The sequence below is a fragment of the Camelus bactrianus genome, chromosome X, assembly GCF_048773025.1.
Source record: "Camelus bactrianus isolate YW-2024 breed Bactrian camel chromosome X, ASM4877302v1, whole genome shotgun sequence".
Lineage (NCBI taxonomy): Eukaryota > Metazoa > Chordata > Mammalia > Artiodactyla > Camelidae > Camelus > Camelus bactrianus.
The window spans coordinates 8021964-8039575 of record NC_133575.1 but is presented as its reverse complement, the minus strand read 5'-3'; the positions used below and the strand labels follow the sequence as shown (position 1 = coordinate 8039575).

The window sequence follows — 17612 nt, the reverse complement described above, 5'->3', positions numbered from 1 at the left end:
CATCCTTGGGAGGTCAAATGGACAGGAAAAATTAAGTTACAAAAGGAGACGAGCTTTATGAGTCTAAGTTGAATTTATACTTGCTGTTAGAAATAGACACGGGTTGTTTTAGTTAGGACCCTAGAGGCAGATGACAAATTAGTTTACCTTTTAAACGGAGCTCATCAAACATGGGATAGGGTGTGTGTGTTTTAAGAAATGCCTCATTTCTTTTTAAATGTTTACTTTTTAAAGTTTAAAGTTTAGACAACTCCTCATCTGTAAACCGGGGACTGAGACTTTCCCTCTATAAGGTTATGAAAATTAAATGAGCTAATATATTTCATGTGATGAGAACAATGCCTAGAATATGAGCCCAGTAAATGTTCAGTGTTATTATTATCATTCCTTTTATATTACAGTGTGGTGGCTTTTTAATGCTAATGATGGTTCCTTGAGCAGATATTAAGCACACTGACCAGTCTCCAGGTATTTTTCTGAATCTCCCTCAAAGAGTTTACCAGCTACTGGGAAGACCAAAATTGAAACAAGGGGTTGCTTAAACTAGAGGCATGCCCAACATATCCTGGGAAACCTCGAGGCCTGAGCACTCCAGCCCATGTGGACCAACAAGAAAAAGTCCCTAGATGAGGAGCCATTGAGCTGAAGTTCATTTGTGGCTGCTCCCTGATATGTGGTGCATGGAGGCCAGGAGGAGGGGGTCCGTCCCCACTTGGAAAAGTGTCTTGAGTTTGGTATTTGGACAGCTAGGATGTTCTGTGTCTTGGGTCTGTCAAATATTGTAGGCTTCCCAAGGTCTGAGCTTTCTGTTCTCCATGGCTGTCAGAGGTCTTTTGGTAGTAATTTTATAAGAAAAACTTGATTATATTCATCAAATATTTGGAGAGTGATGGTTCTGAAAATCGGGAGAATTAAGGCATCTTAAATCCCTAGTCACTCTAGGGACACAACTACTTATTTCTCGTTTTTCTGCCAAATTCGGGCAAATCCCAGAACAGGGACTCAAACAAACTAAATGAGCTCTAATTCAGTAGTTATACCAATGGCTAATAGTCTGGTTATTTTTCTCCTCTTCATTACTTAGGTAACACAACCACTTTTAAGTAACCTGCCAAGAGACAAAGAACACACTCACTTTTAAGCAACTTCAGAAGAAGCAAGTAACTATTCTAATTTCTACACAATGGCTTTGATTTAGAGATATCAGCTGATTTAATCCTGGGATGACTATCTCTTCATCTTGTAAATTTTCTTTCATATCTTGGTCACTCCCCCAAGCTCTTTAGATTTTTCTGATGCAGTTGGTGCAGGAACTTAAAAGTCCTTTGTATGAGGTCCTATATCAAATTTACTAACCTTAAGATTTGAGCTTTGGTTGGGAGAGGGTATAGCTCGGTGGTAAAGTGCACTCTTAGTATGCACGAAGTCCTGGGTTCAATCCCCAGTACTTCCATCAAAATGAGTAACTAAATAAACCTAATTACCACCCCCCAAAAAAGATTTGAGCATTTGGTTTTTCTTTCTCAGTTATGTTTTTAAAATGCACATAGACTTCTCCATTTGTTCAGAGTCTCATTCTTTCTCATGTAGAGTTCCGAACAGACAGCATGACTCAATATTGGCGTTGTTTTCCAGAGTAGGCTTTCTCAATGTGAGCAGTGTTGACATTAAAGGCTGGATCATTCTTTGTTGTGGAGTCTCTCCTGTGCATTGTGGGGTGATGAGCAGCATCCCTGGCCTCTCTCTACTAGATACCGATAGTACCACTCCAACCCCCATCCGCAGCCCCCGCATTGTGACTCCAGACATTGCCAAATGTCCCCCAGAAGGCACTATAAAAAAACAGTTTGGTAAAGAAATCTCTCAAGTGAAATTAGCCGAGCCGTGACCAATGCCAGATCAACAAGGGAAAGTTCAGAGTTGGAAGTCACTATACATAGGGACTGGGTCTTACAAAGAAGGCAAAAGGAAGACATTCAGAGTGAACAGGTCTAATGCTCTGGCCTCCAATGAGCATTGTGCAGCCCATGCTACCCTCCTGGTGGGTTTACTCTCCTATTATCTGAAGAGTGACCTTGGGGATGGCGAAGAACTGCCTCTGGGGACGTCAGATAGGAGAAGACAGGGATCGCGCAGGGTAGCAATCAGTAAGGGAGTTGTTCAGGTGGCTATATGTCAGATGCGGCACATTGATAATCGACAGACGCGTTTGACTTTGGAGCCCTTGGCATAGAAAACTTAGTTATTATTTCCAAATTCTTTATCATCCCTGTTTCCAACTGTGTAGTGTTCCCTTTGTGGGTCTACAAAGCCAGGAGAATGCTCCCTTTCTGAATATAAGAACGGTAGCCAAAATTCGTTGAACTTGGAGCTCATTGACATGAAAAGACTCAGAGATGGATGTTAGTACAATTTATAGATGAGGAAACTAAGGCACAGATAGGCTAAAAAACTTGTCCAAGTTTCCACAGCAGATAGGCAGAGGTCATGACTGAGAACCCAGTCTGATTGCTGAGCCTGCACACCCCACTGCCACACTGGGAAGCCATCTTTGCCCTTGTGTGGACACTCAGCTGACCCAGAGCCCCCACATTCCTCAGACAAATCTTAAGCATGGAAGATTCTTTGGAGAGGAAAACAAGATTTGGCTGTTCTGAGAAAGATATTTAACACTGTTTTAATTTTTTTGATTTATAAAAAGAAAATAAATGTGTGCTCTGGGCTATTTTTTGTTGACCATAGGGCATATTATTTGTAAAGGGGCTTCACTGATCTTGATTTTCTTTGGAGGGATGATTCAGGTGTGATTTACTGAGGCAAATATTTTGGCACCCAAATGACCATTTCTTCCCTCTCACTGCAACCTCTTCTCTCCTCACCACCCCAGTCCAATCTTATTCCTCAAGTATTATTTAATCTTCTAGAACAGTCAAGTGTTTCAGATGAAGCCAGGATGAATTCTGGCAGGGAAGTGTTTTTGGATAAGTAAATATCAGCCAGTGATCCCTGATAAGTCTCTAGATCAAATGAGAGCAAAAGGAATTGTAAGCCAAATCACAAAGCAATAAGTAAAAATTCCAATTAACAAGAATTTCACAACAAATATAGGCTGATGACTATTTTATTGAAGCAATATGGAACACAACTAGAGGCCACTATGTTCTGGAAATGTGGGAAATTGGTTGAAACCATTTTCTCTTGTGATTTCTAAACCAGTCACAGTCGAATCTCTCTCTCTTTTTTTTAAAGTAATACCAGTCTTTGCTATTTTATATTCTTCTTAAAGCCTTGGCCCTAAATTCAGTCTTAATATTTTCAGCAATTGTTTACTACTAAGGGGCAAACTTCAGATTTAGGGGAAAAGTCATTCTTTTCATATTGTGTTGAGCTGGGAGAGGAAGTGGTCGACTTGACATTGCTTGTAAATAAAATGAGCAACTTGACCTTTTTGTATTGATAGGACTTTATATGGAAAGAAGTATAGTGTGCCTTGGTGATAGTAACTAGTAGAATAGCCATGTAGTCTCTAAGTGATTAGAATGGAGAGAAGTTTTATTTAAAATGTCAAGTTGTTCAAATGGTATCTATCTCCACACATGTCCTTTCACTACAGGTAAACTCAGTGGGGGTGTGTGTGTGTGTGTGTATACCATACTATGTTGTACTGTTGGTTTGAACCACAAAATAGAAAAGAATGTAAATATTTTCCAGTGTTTACAGGCAGTCAGTGACCCTCAGGGATGGACAAAAGTTTGTGTTTTTTCTTACTTTTATCTTTCCATCAGCTTCAACTTTGGCCTATTTCCAGTGAAGCCTAGGTCCAGAACAGCAGCCTCAGCCTTCTATCTCCAGTGTGGATGTGGCTGGTAGAGGTCTGAAAATAAATGACCATTTCTTTGGAACTAAGTTAGTTTCTTTTACAAGTAGAAAAATTAATTTAGTGGAATTCTGGATTTGTCTATTTTAAAAGAAAACTAGAGGGGAAACCATTTTGGTGTGTGCCATTCGACATGAGGAAGAGAAGGGCACATTTATAGTTCTTAGAAAATTCCCATACAAGACCATGATTCATGGAATGCTTAGAAAATGACCTATAATGGATAGTTGAGATGTTCAGTTTCAACCAGCAAATCTGTTTTGTTTCATCTTTGGTTTAAAATCTTTGAATTCATAGGAATTGCTCTTCTATCCCAGGAAGTAGTGTATAGAGCAGCACTGTCTAGTAAAACTCTCAGTGGTGATAGAGATGTTCTGTATCTGTGCTGTCCAGTATGGTAGCCACTAGCCCCATGTGGCCTTTTAGCACTTAAAATATGTGTAATGTGACTGAGGAACTGAATTTTAAACTTTATTTTATTTTAGATTTTAAAATTTTGAATAGCTACATGAGCATACATATTGAACAGTGCAAGTGTACAGCATAATTACCAGTTAGTGTATGTCTCTGATTTCCAATATTCCATTGTATTATCACCCTACATATCTAAATTTTGATTTGGGAAATGTGACAACTATTACTGTCTCTTACAAAGTGACGATTACTTCCAGGTGACCCTTTGAACCTTCATCCTCAATGCATGCTTTGAAGATAGGTGATAATGAAAATACAGCCTGGAAATTAGCTTGTTAGGTTGCATTTTCCTTTGCCCTTTTTGATGAGTGAACTCTGAGCATTTTCTGGTAATTGGAGTTGTTATTGATTGAGGTTGAGCTTTTCAGATGATTCAGACTCAATGTAATTAAGCACAGGAGAGAAAAAAGTACATTATAGGAGTTGAAGCCCAAAAGTAAAATTAGGTAACTGTTGAGTTTTAAGGCAGCAATAGTTCAGGCATTTTAATCAAAGGAGAACCCATTTAATGTGAAAAGTCATTCCAACCCCCCAGCTCTTTAAGGGTTTAGGTAAAAATGCTCAATATCACTAATTATCAGAGAAATGCAAATCAAAACTACAATGAAGTATCACCTCACACCAGTCAGAATGGCCGTCATTCAAAAATCCACAAATGACAAATGCTGGAGAGGCTGTGGAGAAAGGGGAACCCTCCTACACTGCTGGTGGGAATGCAGTTTGGTGCAGCCACTATGGAAAACAGTGTGGAGATTCCTCAAAAGACTAGGAATAGGCTTACCATATGACCCAGGAATCCCACTCCTGGGCTTGTATCCAGAAGGAAATCTACTTCAGGATGACACCTGCACCCCAGTGTTCATAGCAGCACTATTTACAATAGCCAAAACATGGAAACAGCCTAAATGTCCATCAACAGGTGACTGGATAAAGAAGATGTGGTATATTTATACAATGGAATACTACTCAGCCATAAAAAAACCGACAACATAGGGCTTAGATCTTGTGTTTTCCCTTTGACCTGTCTGCTCTTTGAATCCAGTTAAACTTCGACAGAATTGCAACAAGAGCTGCCTTGATGGTCATTTCTATTTTATTTTATTTGTGTTGTTTCTAATTCTTCTTCATTAACTTTATAATGCTCATATCTTCTTTGTTGTTTGTATTGTTTGCTTTTGTTCATGCTAAAGCCAGTTGCTCCTTTCCCTTTACCCTTTGGTTGAAGCACTTCTCTGAAAAATCAAGTACATGTGAATTGATTTCTACTTGAAATTTACCTGAAGGGGACCCACCAAGATCATGTCAAAAGAAATTGAAGGAAGGAGGTGTGTCTGGATTGAAGTAGAAGAAAGGAAAAATAAACCTTTATAAAATTAAATTTGTTCTTGATTACAGAAGTCATTTATGTTTATTGTGGAAGAATTGGATCTTTATATAAACAAGTGTATGCTCCTCCTAGTTTTTTTCAGTGCATGTTTGTGTGTGTGTGTTTAAGTTATTTACATATTACGGTTGTGTGTAATATTCACATATGATATGCAGTCCTGGTCTTAAATTTTACTTTACCACATTTCTCCACTAATACATTTTCTTCTAAAGCATATTTTTATCACAGAATTCCTTTAGGTACATTTAGGAAAATTTAAGTGAGGTCCAATTTCTTACTGGTATACATAATGCTGTAATCAACATCTTTGCACGTATCTTTCCGTGCATTTTGATGACTCTCTTGGGGTAATTCCTAGACATGTATTGGCACCTCGGAAAAAATTATGCATATTGAAGCCATTTCCAACTAGGAGTGAATGATGGCAGAGCAGATTTCATATGTGTTAGTGACATAGGAGTGGTTATGGTGAGATGAAATTTTCCTTGAGGTGGTCTACTCAACTTCATCTGTCTCTTTTAGCTTAATTTGGAAGAAACAGCACAGCTTTGTAAATGATATGATTTTGCTTTTTACTGATTTAAGAATTCTTCATATATAAGTTTCTGTTTATTAGTGCATTTATAATCAGTATTGCTGTTTATTTCAGCCTGTACTTTGAGTCTTGGTCATTAGTATCCATTGATTTTCTTCCACATTTGATTCAAAAACATACAACATTGGGCACTGATTAAGCCTGAGTTAGAAATACCCTGTTTTATTCAATTTGCATCAGCTATGTTACAATGTGTAGTGATAATCAGATACATCTACATGTCAGAATTTTGCCAGTTGCAGCCATCTGCCACAACTAGGGAATCAGGAAATAAAATAGTCTCAAAGTGATTATGGAACTTCCAGAATACCAGTCCAAAGGCCAGTGTACTTCATTTTGTAAGGAAGAATATATATACAAAATAAGCTACATATTAGAAGATGTAAATATACATTTACAAAAAGAAGTGATAACCAGAAGCAGAAAGGAATAGTTAGAATGACAGAGCAGTACAGGGCAATTTAGAACAGGCGTAAGGGCATTATTACTTCTGAATTTCCAAGGTAACACACCTCACTGAAGGGTGTTTGTAAGTCTCATTCTGGACCATCAAAACGATGCTATGTTGTGGTTAATATGAATTGTTTAATGAGGTAGAACAGTATCCATTGTAGAAGACTACCATGAAGATGATTATATTAAAACACATGTTTGAGCATTTAATACACACATTTCTATTTCTTATAAAGTTAACTTATGCAGTACATCCCATTCTATAGTGAATAATCATCAGAGACCAAAGCCTGACTTGTTTCCTGTAATTCAAAATGTGATTTGAATATATGTATGTATATACATACATATATATTACTTGAATTATTATAAAGGGAAAATTATTTTGCCAATGACTTTCCCAAATAGAGAATCCTCTTATATCAGAAAAAATTGAAAGAACTCCAGTCTGACTCTAAAGTTTGTGTTCTTTTCAATATCACACATAGTCTCTAAGTAACACCATTCCTTACACCCTTAAAATGTTTCTCAGTAGGAGTAAATGTAATGGCAATGTTTTCATGAGCTGTAGAAGGCAAAGTGTGGGGGAGGCATATATTTTGGAGAATACACCAGGATATATATGTCTCTATCTTTCTATCAGATTTTTTCAGGAAAGTTATTGACAAAATGTCCTTAGTCCTGGGCACATAAGCTTTACATTGGTGGAAGAGAAAGTTGGCTGGCATGACATAAATGATAGGGATCCTGATATTGATATGTGACCCAATAATCAGTTATGACCCACAATTGAAAAACACTAGCATTGAAATAGAGTGTATCATTCATCTAAAGGTAGATGGTTCTAAGGTTCGTTAATTCAGGGGCACAATGATACTGCCAAGGACCTCGGGGCTTTCTGTCTTTCTACTTGCCCCTCCTGGTCACAAGATGGCAGACAAAGCTCCAGGCACACATCCACAAAGAAATAGATCCAAAGACATAACAGCTCTTTTTCCTCAAATGTATACATGCCATTTTAATTTGGGGGCAATTCTTTTCCCCAGAACTCCTCCTCTCCTAGTAGACTTCCCTTTTGGCCTCATTCATTGTTCAAGTTCTACCACAACGAATCCCTCAACCAATCACTAGCTAGGGAAATAGATGCCACATTTGGTATAGACATGGTATGTTACGGTAATTGAGGCTGATGCCATAACCGGAGGGGTGGACATTCGTTCCCTGGGACAGAGGAGGGGGCTCCTCTCTCCTGAGTTTGTGGAAGGCCAGATGCTGGGATTAACTTCAGCTCTGCCAACAAGGAATGAGTGGTGAGGAAACTGTTGGATACCTGGCTAATGATGTCTGCCATATTCGCCAGAGTGTTTTGACTATACTTCTGCCATAGTGTTAATACTATTAGGCCTTCTCTTATCACTGTTTGTGAGCTTATTTTATCAATTTCGTAAATCCTAGATTCCATAAGGATGGGGATTTATTATTTTTATCAGGACATGGAATTGCCCTATAGGATGATTAATAAATATTTACAAAATTGATTAGAATTGGCTCATGCAAATTGATTAAAAGCTTTTGTACTTTTTTAATTGAATCTAAGTTCTTCAAAAATCAAGTTATTTGTTTGAGTATCAACACCCTCCCAGTAAAGTTATGTTTATTCATTCCAGAAAATGATTAAGGGGCCTTAATCATAAAGGTACTAGAATAAAATTACTGTGGGCACTGCGTAATATAAACCCTTAAAAGACTATTTACAATTCTTTTCGGGTATAGGAGGAAAAAGGAATTCAAATATAAATATATGTGGGAAAGAAAACTTGTATTGAGTCCATTTATGCATCTGTTAACATTTTGAAGACTATACAGTAGAATTTATCATCTTAAAGATTATGAAGTGAAAGAAATGACTTGTATATAAAATAACTGTGATTCTCTATTTGAAGCTACATTTAATAAAAGTTTTCTTAGAAAAACTAATTACCTCAACAATTTAAAATTTGGTACACTGTGATACATATCACATAATTTCATTACAAAATCACTTTCAGTAGAATGTGATCAAAAGACCAGATTTTGGTTACTAATGTGGTATGAAGAATAAAGCCAGTGTTTCAAGTCTTAATTTGTTTTGTAATATAAACATTTCTCAAAAGCTTATCTTTTTCAATGTAAATAATTCTTCACATAAACTCCCCTTCATTTGGTTGAGGTTCAGTGACTGGACATGTTCCTAATTTTTCACATTATCAATTATTATAACTGCTGGATAAACTTCTATTTTTTACAAGATTTGAGACGGTATAATTTAAAATTTCTCGAAAAAGAAATATAGTCCTCATTTGCCTGCAGAATGATCAATATGTAGGTGTAATTGAGCAGTTCATCCCTTATTCAAGAATAGCCATTTATAATATGTTCTTTCAAGTGACGTGAAATTTTAAGTGTAATTCAACACAAAGACGTGAATGATTTTTTAAACATTTTATTGTTTGCTAATGGTACTTATTTTTAGTTACAGAATTTACTATGTAAAATGATGGTAGGTACAAATTGTTATGTTCCTGTGTCATTCTAAAAGCAACTGAAGTATGTACTTCAGTTCTCTTCTCATTTTCTGATCTTTTAATCCTGAAAAAAATAGCAAAAGGAGCAAGTAAAACAAGTTACAGATATTCCTAGTGAGTACCATTTACAGTAACACACATGAGTAAGTACCATTTACAGTAACACACATTGCTTCAGTTTTACCAAAACAATATTACAGCCACTGAAGCTGAACTCTATAATTTTCAAAGTTTCTTTATTATCTCATTGTCATCAGATACGACGTGTCCCTGCCTTCAGAACATTTAAAGCTACTATTTAATAATAAAATAACAATTGCTACCTTTTGTTGAGGACTTTCTGCATGCCTGGTTCTAAACTCATAACTTTATTTTATTTTTCATAAAACAACTCAAGAACCTATCACTATTTATACTCTAATTTACATGGGACTTATAAGGAGTTCAAACTACCTACCCGAAGTCACCTTTCCATAAATAGCTCTGGCAAGGTTTATAAAGTTCATGGCCTTAATTATTAATAAAGATATAAATAAATGCATTTTCTATACAAAGAGGGAACATGTGCCTTAGACTAGAATAATCAACTTTAGGCACCAGATTATTTGGGATACAGTCAATTTTCATATATGCTCCCTAGTCTCTACAAATATGCTCATAATTGTGAAGCCATATATATTATAATTTTTGTTGGAAGACTGTGGTATTTGTCCTTAGACAGAGACTTGAAAATTATCTAATTTAGTCACTTTCTCTCATTTTAAAGAAGGGAAAACACCCATAAATTTGAAATAACTTGTACAATACCATCTCCTCTTTGGGGGCAAAGCCAGAACTGGAACTCAGGTATCCTGGCTCCCTGTCCAGGCAATTTATACCTCACCCCTCACTTTCTCAGGAGAAAATCAGTAGCATTTATAACTTGGAATCACATTTGAATGCATACATACAGTAGAATTATATAATCTCATACACACAGAAGTAAGGGTTTATAGATATGGATAAGGGACACTTATTTTATTGACTACTTCCTACTCGTTTAGAAGAGCTTTCTGTAATGAGAGAATATTTTACACTTAACTGTGAAAACTTCTTGCTAAAATCTTAATCTCTAGAATCCCAGCACTGAAAAGAAATCTAACAATCTGTCTAGTTTAGTTTCCTCCAGGTTAGATTAGAAACCACTTTAGACAGGTATTTTTCCTGTAGGTTTTTAAAGAGGTTTCCCACCTACCCGTTCAAATATTTGCATCCCCTCTCTGTCAGAAATTACCCTTTTTTCATCTTAAGTGCAGTGTTAGCCTATTCTTGCTAGTCAAACTTTTCAAAGATAAGGAGAACTGATATTCCCTTATAGTGTGCTTAAAATTAACAGGTTTCAATAATATATATTCTGGTAGGAAGTCAAGGTAATTATAGAATTTAAACTCATCGTGAAAGTTACGATCTTAATTACTAAGCCATGTGGATAAACTCCTTTATAATATAAACTTACAACACACGCTTGGACTAATAGTCATTGAGCTGTAGCTACTAAAATTCTAGCCCCAGGATTGTTTGAGAATTTAGAACTCTGGGGGCCAATTTTGCTTTACCATTTTCACATGTGTTGTAGTGACTTCGAGGTGTACTCACCACTTCCTCCCGCTTGGTCTTGTCTGTTGATGGCCAAGCTTCCAGAGGCAGGTCAGGAAGCATGGGAGGCAGAGGCTGCATGGGGAACATCGGAGGCAGAGGTGGCTGTGGCGGCAAGGGCTGGATGGGGTGCACGGGCTGGGGCTGCATGGGCTGGTGAGGCTGCGGCTGGACGGGCTGGGGCTGGTAGGGCTGCTGGGCGGGCAGTGGGAAGTTTGGCTGGTGGTGTTGGGTTGGAGTCATGGAGTGCTGGCCAGGAACTGGCATCATTGGTTGCTGGGGGACCACGGGCTGCTGAGCTGGCACCATGGGGATGTGGTGATGAGGCTGCAGGGCGTGATTCTGGGGAGTCTGCTGGGACACCACGGGAATGATTTGGTGGTGCAGCCATCCACCCATGGGTTCGTAACCATAGGAAGGGTACTGGTGAGAAACAAAGAGTCAGGTTTACCATCGGCTCCATTGACTTCCGGCTGGAGAAGTAGCAATGTTTTCTTTGTCATTATGACAATATTAATACTTATTCATTTTTTCCTGTGCAAGAATTTCTAACTGTGTATACAGATATGACGTTTACAAACTAGATTTCCCATTAGTGTCTATATGTGGCATAGATATGTTACCTCACTTAAAAGGGAATTGAAATGCATGCTTAATATTTTAAGGGAATAAAAACCAAAAAAACTACATACCGGATGTCTTATTATGTTCTGGTACCACTTCAGGGGGGTAAGCACCTTAAGAGAAAGACATTAGAATACATTTGTTTTAATTCATTTACATGAAGCATAGACTCACTAATGCAGTCCTGTCAATACTGATAGCCTGAAAATATGAGTTCTATGGAAGAAAGAATAAGGTCAACATTTGGCAGGTGCTTCCTATGTGCCAGGCATTACCTTACATCCACCATACACATTTTTCATGTTCTCTCACATACTCTGAGGCAAGTATCATCACCCTCACTTTTACAGACAAGGTCACGGAGAGTTAAAGAGGTACACGAGCTTGACTGAGTAGTAAGCCTGCTTAATTCCACAGCTCCTGCTCTTCTTTGCAAGAAAAAACAAAACAGAAAATTAATGTGATGTAACATTCATTACATCCTTTTTTGATCTGATGTCACAATGAAAAAAATAAAGGAGGCAGAAACTGTCCTTCATCCTAGAAACACAGGTTTTTGTGTCAAATATGTCAACCGTTTAAGGTTTAACAGAAAATCTTGCCTCAAATTCTTATTAACACTTTTCTTCACCTTGTATGAGTAAACATACATTGTCATCTGAACCTTTGAAAGAATTAAGAGTTTCCTTCCTTTCTAAATAGCATATATTTGGTGAACCTCAGGTTGGGGAACTCCTTCATGAAGTAAGCACTACAGGATTTGCTATCAGTACAACAAACAATTATTAACCTGGCTCAAGTTATGCTTAATAAAGCACATTTTATATTGATTAACTCTTTTGCCCCTCAAACAATATTTTGAAGTGTGAGTATTATAATTATTTCCCTTCTCCAGATGAGGAAACCAAAGTTCCAGAGAGAAAAAATGATTTGCCCAAGGTCACATGGTTGGTACGGGGTTGAGGAGAGCCTCAGACCCGCTTTCCAGAAATCTCATGCTTTCCATTGCCCTGCAGTATGTCTCATAGACCTCTTGGTCTCTAATCTTTCAGTAAAGCAAAATGAGGAAGTCACACAGAGTGTGAACATCTTAGAATCAAGAGTTTTCTATCTGGAAAGGATCTTAAATAACATCTTACCTGATTCCCCATATTTTACAGGCTGGGATAGAACAAAGCTGTTCAGCCAGAGTTCACTTTCTGCCCTACCATGCAGTCCCCCTGAGTGGTAGTTCATGATGGATAAACTTTATAGCCATATAAGGAGGAGAGACTGAGTCAGAGAGGCCAAGTGGGAGTGTTCTGGGGCAATGCAGGCTTGAGGTGACCCTTCAGGGCTTAAACCAGGAAGCTAGTAGTGAGAACTGAAAAAAATGGGACTGAGAAACATCTTGAAGAATCAACACACTATTCTTTACAGAGCCCAGGGCATTGTTAACTCAAACAATGGTCAAAATTAGTAAAGAGAAAAATTACCTCATAGCTGAAGTTGATATAACCAGGGTGCCCAGGATGAGGTGGTAGCTTTTATAGGGAGGGGGAAAGGAGAAGAAAAATAATGAGGGAGAGGAAGACAAGAGGGAGAGGGAGAGGCAGAGGGAGAGGAAAAGGGAGGGAGAGAGAGAGAGGAAGAGATTAAGTCAATATGCAATTGTTCACATTAAGAGAGACTGAAGCCACTTTTTAAAAATCTATATAGTGCAGAATATATCTGAGGTCTACTTTTTGTTTGAACATGTACGCTGTGTAGGAAAGGAGCCCTCTTATTTTGAGGAGGTCCATAACAGCTAAATGATTTCCCCCTGGGCTTGTAGTCTTAGAGTGAGAGACCTGGAAGCAGAAACCAGCGCACATTTAACCTCCAGTGATCTTCAGATACCCCTCCATCCCTCCTGTCTATTAATTCTACTCTAGCCCATCCATCATCTTAGTCCTTGGTGAAACTCACTCCATGTTGGGAAGAGAGATATGTTTCTCTTACATGATTACAAAATACCAACAAGAAGAGAATTGTCTCACAAACCTTTCCTTATAGATCAGGAGGTGGATACTTGCTTAAGTATGAAAGGAGATTACTCATAATTGGCATGCAAAGTAAACAGTACCTCAACAACAAAAAGGACAGCTATGTGTGAATTATCAATGAATGTGGAAACAAGATGGGTGCATTAAAGTGGAAACAGTGTAAATCCCATGGAAAATGAAAGAGTTGATTTATGAAATTTAGGACAGTTCTTTTATTCTGTCATCTTTTTATTATTCTGTCAATGTTTCTATAGCAGAAAAATCGTAAAGCTCAAAATGAAAAACAACCTGAATAATTATCTAAACCAGGACTGTCTGTCTTGTCTAAAGTGGAGGCCAAGTGATTGATGCCTGCATGTGGAATTCTGATTGGTCCTGGAGTGGAGGAGAGGGAGAGGACAGAGAATCAGGCAGATCACCTCCCTCAGGCAGCGAGCTGATTAAGACTCTGTTCTTCTTCTTTTTTTTTAAATTCTTATTTTGTACTTTTGTACTGTTGTCAATTTACAATGTTAGTTTCAAGTGTACAGCAAAGCTATTCAGTTATACACATATATACACATGTATTTTTTTTTTCAGAAGGGCTCTATTCTTTTAAAATGCCCTATTTCATAAGAGAGTTTATTCCTCTCATTTGACTGTGAATTATTTTAGTTTTAGCTAACTGCCTTTCTTCTGTCTTCTTGGTATAAGCCCTCAGAGAATGGGGTGTTGAATTGAGGAGTGGACAGGGGCTGAATTTGTAATGCACGGGCCCTCAGGGGACTAGGAATTGCTACAGTGCAGGATTTCAGGAAGGCAGAGCACAGAGTCTTGGTCTTATGGGGGACAGAGGAAGAGAGGAGGCAGATATTCAAGCTTTGCTGGCTTCTGGTTGTATCAACTGCTCTTTATGCCGCCGAAAAGCAGATGGATCCTGCCTTGCCTGCGTGTGATCTAATCTCTTATGTACCCATGTTTAGAGAGAATTGGTCAGACTTCCTGGTATTTGATGCATTTGAATGGAAAATATATCCATGTGTGTCGGGCATACGTAGGATTCTGGACAGCCACACAGAAGTCATGTACTTAGCAGGTGCACCCAAAAGGATGAGGCCTCTCAGAACAGGGAGATGGTTCAAGAAAGGAATTCCTAACACAAAATCTTACCCTCTGAAGGATAACAGCAGTGGAGTTTGGAGAGCAAGAAGATATTTGGACACTTGTGAGAAATTGAGTTTTAGAAAAAATTGAGTTTTTTAATAATATTTGCTTAAGGCTGATTAAGTAGTTTCTCTGGAGACCTTTCAAGGGTCCCTTCCAAAAGTTTCCTTCATCTAGAGATGGGTGATGATATTTACAAGTTAATTGTTTCAATAGAATTTCCTGAGGTGCTTGTTAAAATGCAGAGTCCTGGGTCCCACCCCAGCTGTACTGAATCAGAATCTTTGGCAGAGGCTTCAGGGAATCCATTTTTTTCAGTATAATAAGTTTTTCAAAGTGTTTCTTAAACACAGAGACATATGAGGAAATCTGATCTTGTGCTGTTTTAAGCCCTAAAGCTTACCAACTGTGGGGCAAATTTTTATTTCCAAGCTTGTGAAATTGCACATTGACTTATGAAGGGAGCGTTTTACTCACAGGCATAGAGAAGGCTGCTCCCAAGAGGCAGGCAAACAAAATCCAGGTCCCCATTTCTTGATGGTCCTGAAATATAAGTCAACACCCGCTTTTCTTATCTCTTCTCAAATATGGACATAATGAATACTTCATAAAACCCACATAATCCATGTTAGTCTGTTGCTAGTGAAAAGGATAGGACCATTCCCCATTCCTTGTGAGATTCATTCCTATACGATTTCCAGTTCTCAGCTCATTTTATTGTTTCTGGAATGACAGTGGTGATAAAGATGCTTTTCATTTAGATTAAGAGCTGAACAAGCTGTGGGGACATAAATAATCTATCATTGCATGACTTGACATGCCATTTTCCTACACCTCTATAGCCTGCAGAGTCACAGAAGCCAGATGTAGCTTATAATTAATGATTAAAAGAGGCTTTAAAAGTGGAGAAGATCATCAAAGTGCGCGGTACGGGATACTTTTAGAACCAGGAGGCACAGACTTTTTTTGTTACTGTCCCCCTCAGCATTGCTAACTGTTGAAAACAAAGACCAATCATCTGAGACAATAGAGTAAGGAGGGAGTAGCACTTAGTTTCAAGTGTTCTAACCCTCAGGCAAGACCCTCAGGTAACGTCCCTGAGCTCCAGACGCCCGGTGTGGTTTACCACAGTGAGAGAGAACGGTGCTAATATTCTGTGATTATTTCACAAATTTTGAATGACTTTTACTTTAAAGAGTCCATACTTAATTAATGACATCTTCCTTTTGTTTGATGCTACACTGTGATTATTCCACAAATAAGACCCGTGGAACATGAAGCAAAATGAGCCATCCTAAAATATTGCACATTGCTTTGTGGTGCAAATTATTGACTGACTTTGAGAGCTGTCAGAAGAAATACCTTAAATTTTACACAGGAAGTGAGTAACCTGTAATAATGCTAGCTACGAAAAATACACTGACATTTTCTACCGCTTAAATCTGTTTTTTAAAGTTTGAGTTAATGAGAAAAGCCATTTAGTTGATGGTTCCACTTGATACCATTAAATGAAATGTTTTTCAAAGTAGTGGATCACAGCCTGTGAAAAATTATTTTTAGCTTAATTGATACATAATTAAAATAAATATTTTACTGTGATATTTGGCCCTGAAAAGTGCTTTGGGATGCTGGATCTAAAATTTAAAGAACTATAGACAAACATTTTGCTGCATTGAAAAGTAATACAATTCATTTTAGTAATCAGAGTCTAATTTAATTATGGTCCAACTGAGGAAGTAACTGAATATTGACAGCATAAAGTATTAGAGATGCAGAACACATTTGTATCTTCTGAACATGAAATGCAGAAAAAGAAATAAGTACAATAGAAAAGATCCCAAATCATGAATAAAATCCACATACCTTTGAATACACGTATTCAGAGTAAGTTTGTATCTGAAACTCAGAGTTGCTTGATCCTTTAGATTTCTTCCAACTAAGAGCTCATTTTATACCATTCATGGCATCTAGAACAACCAATCAGGCTTCTGAAGGAAAAATGTGTTGAGTAGAGCTAAAAATCTCTGTATCATGAAGTTTAGAAGCTATGATCAAATATAAGGCTGCATGTTGTGATCAGGGCATAGAGAGTCTTTCATTATAGGTAATAATAGGTTTAACAGGCAAAAAAACTTCATCGGACTGTTTTTAAGTCAGCAGATAAATTGACTGCGCATGCTGATATATTCAAATTTATTTTAAAGAAGTAGCTATATCATTATTCCTTGGTTCTAACAAACGTAACATTGTTCTTTACCAAAAAAAAAAAAAGATAATAAAGTTAGATGGTTGAGTTTCACTATTTAACAAAGGATCAAAAGCATAAAATATTTTCCTGTATGGCAGTATCTCTGGAACAACTGTGGCGGAATGACCCCAGGATACGTCTTCATTCACTTGTGCATTCATTTCAAATATATATGTTGAATACTTATGAACCTAAGACCATTTATGTTACTTAGGGGACAAATACATGCAGGATTTTATTGCTGTTTCTAAAAGCTTTTCTTCAAAATGATGAGTGAATAAATACCCCTATAAATTACAGGTTTCCATTCTTGCATAGTGGGAAGAAGGAGGGTCCAAGAAAGGGTTATAAAAATATTACATTCAGGCACCTTCTGGCCTAGAAACAGCTGTTCTAAGACCCTCCTGACTCCTGTAAGATCAAGAAGGGCTGCAAAACATGCAGTTCATGTGGAAAAACCTCAGGCTGGCATTTTGGCACAAATCAAGAACCAGATGGCCCCTGCCTGCCAGTGTTTGGGGATGAGAAAGCAAGCATTAATCCCACACAGCCAGAATCTGACCCGCTGCCATTACACCTCCTCACTTT

At 37.8% G+C, this 17612-nt stretch overlaps 2 protein-coding genes across 4 annotated transcripts in view; one reads left to right on the top strand and one right to left on the bottom strand.

Annotated features, from left to right (window-relative positions):
- The window catches only part of ARHGAP6 (Rho GTPase activating protein 6), a 447389-nt gene that overhangs the window by 310438 nt on the left and 119339 nt on the right, over positions 1-17612 (top strand). The window lies entirely within an intron of this gene.
- Positions 9838-15431, bottom strand: AMELX (amelogenin X-linked). The gene is made up of 4 exons (XM_010966208.3): positions 15254-15431; positions 13085-13132; positions 11678-11722; positions 9838-11408 (listed from the first exon to the last, which is right to left on the bottom strand). The coding sequence occupies exons 1-4, from the start codon at positions 15305-15307 to the stop codon at positions 10884-10886; spliced, it is 672 nt and encodes a 223-aa protein (XP_010964510.2). The 5' UTR covers positions 15308-15431; the 3' UTR covers positions 9838-10883.